This window comes from Arachis ipaensis, chromosome B09, assembly GCF_000816755.2.
Source record: "Arachis ipaensis cultivar K30076 chromosome B09, Araip1.1, whole genome shotgun sequence".
NCBI classification, from domain to species: Eukaryota; Viridiplantae; Streptophyta; class Magnoliopsida; order Fabales; family Fabaceae; genus Arachis; species Arachis ipaensis.
This window is the reverse complement of record NC_029793.2, coordinates 119,126,856-119,131,532: the sequence shown is the minus strand read 5'-3', so window position 1 is coordinate 119,131,532 and position 4,677 is coordinate 119,126,856. Positions and strand designations below refer to the sequence as shown.

Here is a 4,677-nt window from a genome sequence, read left to right as displayed (position 1 = left end):
AGTATATTTTAAAAAAATATTAATAAAAAAATAAAATATGTGAGCTCCCTAAATGACAACACAGGTCTCATAGATTCACCAACAAAGAAAGAGATAAAGAGAACATATCATCTCTTCTCTCCTTTGTTGTTGTTGCGTCAAACTGTGTTTTTGTGTTGTGTTGGTTCTCTTTGTACTATATCTTATTGTTAGATAGTGTGTCTCTCCTATTTTTACAATTCTATTCTATATGCTCTGTCTCATCCATCTCTCTTACTTCTCTTTCTCTCTCTCTCTCTTCTTCTGTTTGTGCCCTCGTATTCACTCTTTGTGCTTGATTCTCTGCCCAAAAAAAGGTTTAATTTCGCATCTGTTCCATCTTGTATCCACTCAGAGAGACTCACTTCTATCATCTCATGTATACTCAATATAAGTAACCCAAAAATATTATTATAAACAAACCAAAAGAGAAAAGGGGAAAAGAAGAAGAAAAAAAAAAAAAAAGAAAGGTAGAGAGCACTTCATGATCGTTTGATCTTGAATTAATCCGTATTATTATTTTACCTATTCTAAGCAATTAGCCCTCAGCTTTCATACCCTTTACTTGATTCCCTTAGAATCGTTGAATCTAATTCTCTCTTCTCAGAACCTCTCATAATTCCTCAGCTTAGCTTTACTCTCTCTTCTGATTGAGTAAGAGAATCATGTGTGGTTGATTATTAGGTCTTAATTTAGACAGAAGAAAAAGCTAGAGCTTAGCTTGCCCTTTGTTTCTTACGATGAGAATTGAAGCTGCTTGGGTTTGACTTTTGCTTTTCCCTTCATGTTCTTCACTTAGAAGTGAAAGAAGATAGTGTGAATTGGTGTGGTAGTTGTTGATCATCATAGAAAAAAACCTAGCTAGAAAGCTGGCTAATCCTTGGTGGACCGGAACCCAGGTGGGGTTATCTGGGGTTGACCCAGGAAGCCATTCACCTGGCTTAAGCAGCAAGGGGCACACCGACAGAGCCCCCACAGTTGAAGATGAAGATAATAGGGATAACGGATCAGATGAACCAAGAGAAGGTGCAGTCGAAGTTGGAACCCGAAGACCCCGAGGTAGGCCTCCAGGTTCCAAGAACAAGCCTAAACCACCCATCTTCGTCACAAGGGATAGCCCCAATGCCCTCCGGAGCCACGTCATGGAGATAGCAGGTGGTGCTGATGTGGCGGAGAGCGTGGCGCAGTTCGCCAGGAGGCGACAACGCGGAGTTTGTGTGCTCAGTGGGAGTGGATCGGTTGCCAATGTTACCATCCGACAACCTACGGCGCCTGGCGCCGTAGTCCTTCATGGAAGGTTCGAGATCTTATCTTTAACAGGAGCATTTTTACCTGGCCCTGCCCCTCCTGGGTCCACGGGTTTAACCGTGTATCTGGCCGGTGGACAAGGTCAGGTTATTGGAGGGAGTGTTGTTGGGTCACTCGTAGCTGTTGGGCCTGTTATGGTCATTGCGGCCACATTTGCTAATGCTACCTATGAGAGGCTCCCACTTGATGAGGAAGATGAAGGGCCTAGCGGTGGTGGTGGTGGTGGTAGCAGTGGTGGTACTGGAGGAGGCGCAGGTGGTGGTGGTTCTCCACCACCACAACCTCTTCCAGGGATTGGAGGTAGTGGAGGCCATCATTCGCTACACGGGGGTGGTGGCCTTCCCGATCCAACATCACTCCCTTTGTATAACATGCCACCTAATTTGATGCCTAATGGAGGGCAGGTAGGGCATGAGGCTTATCCTTGGCCTCATGGACGACCACCTTATTGAATTCGGTCATAATTTGTGATGAATTGAAGGAGACAAGGTGTTAGAGATGTGTGATCAAATCAAGGTTACGTTCAAATGATTTCGTTGTTCGTCTGTTTTGTTGTTTCTAGCTTGAAGACTTTGTTTGATGGATAGGAATTAATGGGCAAAGATTTGAAAGGTTAGAGTACTAATTATATATAGTTGTGAAGAACTGTGAGATGGAGGCAAGTAATGTTTATTTTATCAATGTATATGGATCATGAAGCTTCTTTTTTTTTCTACCCTATCTTTAGTTTCTGTGTTTTGGAATAAAAAAGATGATCATGGGCATCTTTTTTTAATATATTTATGAATAATTTAGTAGGTATTTTCATAACTCCAACTCCTTTTACTTCCTTTTATAAATCTCTTTGGATGCACATTTAACTTTGTTTATTTGAATTTCTTTATTATTTTATTTTGATTTATATTATTTTATGGATGCACTTCGTATGCCTTTTGTTTAAATAAATGATGGGGCATCAAATGATTAGACTTATAACACATGAAGATTGGTGTATATATGTTTAGACTTTGGAGGAAATAAAGAATCATCATCATACATATGGGATTATGGTAAGTTTCTTTAACTTGTTTCCAGTCTTATATATTACACACTCTAAATAACTATTGGGTAGATATTACTTTGAACATCATCAGGTATTTTTCTTTCACCTAGCCTTGTAATAATTTCTGTCATACTTTCTATAATAGTTAAAAAATAATTACTGAGATCATCATGGTTAGGGTTTAATTTGTTGTGTGTAAATTAACACCAAGTACCAAGAACTTGTGAATCTGGAATTTTGGTCGTGTAAAATGTTCAGTTAGTACAGTGTATAAGGCTGCTTTAGTTTATCAGTTATACATATATATTTGTTTGTTTATATATTTAGTCCCAATTGCTGCTTTCTGCGCAGAAATCTGGGAATATGATGAGTTCCTTCTTGTAGATCTTCCCCACTTGTTTGCATTATTATTAATAAAGTAGTTCCTCTTAAATATAATAATATATCTTATTTTCATATCATACTTTAATTTATTAAATGAATTTAATAGATCCATTTTTATAACCATTTAACTATATAGTATATGCATGATGTGAGAGTCAATCATATAAATTTTTTTAACACCGTCATATAGGCACATATATACATATTATTGTAAGAGGAATCTTCTTCTTATTAGATGAAGCAATTAACATTATTTATATATTATCTTCATCAAGACAAAACATTAATATATGTATATATTTCATTAGAATGTAGAAGTTGTATGTAATAATGTGATATTAACGTTTTGCTTTTGGAATGTTAAATTAAAGGAGTTCAACACATTTCATTGATTTGCTTCATGAATTTTTGTTTCTGAAAAGAAACTAAATTGAATTAAAGAAAAGTTTTGATTAAATTTCATTTCATTTTGAACACAGTCTGAAGCATTTCCTTTGTTGCCTGTGCATCTCATCAACAATAATGCACAAATTAAAGTGCTATAACCTCTCTGATGTGGGGAATCTAAATCTTTAATCTTTCATAATTTAATGTTGAGTTGTCTTCTTTTTACAACAAAAATAGGTATTAAATAATTTATGACATTTAATTGAACTTAAGGATAGAAAATACATGTACTTGAAAGGATGGCAGATTTGTTTTATGGAATATGGGTGCAATTTATTTAGCATTTTATATTTAAATAGTTTAATACAAATTAAAAGTGAATTATTTATTATTGTTTTTTATATTCAAAAAATACTACAGTAACTTCTTCATAATTCATATGATCTTATCCAAACATTTTTGTTTAAAATGTATGTATACGTTTCAGCTGCATACAACACTTTTTATTATTCACCGTATATATCCAATGTAGATTCAGTATCTTAAGTTTATTATTAAACTATAAATAGAATATAAACAAATTGCATATAAAGACGGTAAAAGTTTACGTCAAAATTGATTATTATCATAAATTTTTAGATTATAAGAAATTTGTGTAAAATCTTAATTACTGCTATCATAAATCTTTGTTGTAGAGGTTTACATGTCAAAATAAAATTGAAATATAAAATCGTTGGTAGATCCAATTATTTATGTACTTTTTTTGTGTGTATATTTTATTTTCTTCTATCTTATACTATTATTTTGGGTTTTTTTTTTTTTTAAATTATGGTATGAAATCACTTCCATAATTTTTTAAATTGAACATGCAGAATTATTAGAATTTTAAAAATATAATCATTTACCAAAAAAAAAAGTTAAAATAAGACTAAGTCGTCACATGGTGAAAAAAAAAAAGAAAAAAGAAAAAACGCAGTGAGATTGTAGTGGCTGAAAATACTGAGAAAATCGTGCAAAAATGATAATGAACATATGAAAAATGATTAGAAAAGAAATTATGATAAAAACGATTGAAATTATATATATATGGAAGGTAAAGGTAATGGAAGATGTAAATATAAAACAAAACGAAAGAAAATAAAATTCAATAAGGTAGGATAAGAAAAAAAAAAACAAAAAAACAAGTAATGATGAATTTCGAAACCACATAAGTTAGTTAAAAAATGATTAAGATATAATACAATAATATTAACTAAATTAAATTAAATTAGTTAAATTTAGAACTTATTAATCATTTATTCACTGATGACTTATTGATTAGTTAGTATTTTTGTTTCTTATCCAATTTTATTAAGTTGATTCCTTTTTCAAATTAGGTGCAAATGGCGTTTTTTTGCAATTCTAATGATTTTAAAAATTTTTTTTATTCCAAAAAATTCTAATGATTCTACATGTTCAATCTAAAATAATTATAAAAGTAATTTTTATAAATATTAAAAGAATTTACTAGTATATCTAAATTTTAATAAAATAATCAG

The 4,677-nt window shown here is 32.2% G+C and overlaps 1 protein-coding gene across 1 annotated transcript; it reads left to right on the top strand.

Annotated features, from left to right (window-relative positions):
* On the top strand, positions 76-2,136 carry LOC107615885 (AT-hook motif nuclear-localized protein 20). Its single transcript, XM_021112549.1, has one exon. It carries the CDS (start codon positions 1,161-1,163, stop codon positions 1,776-1,778), a length of 618 nt encoding a protein of 205 aa, XP_020968208.1. The 5' UTR covers positions 76-1,160; the 3' UTR covers positions 1,779-2,136.

What these genes read in the sequence shown, in the direction of transcription:
- LOC107615885 (XM_021112549.1), top strand. Translation starts at nt 1,161, where the DNA reads ATGGAGATAGCAGGTGGTGCTGATGTGGCGGAGAGCGTGGCGCAGTTC.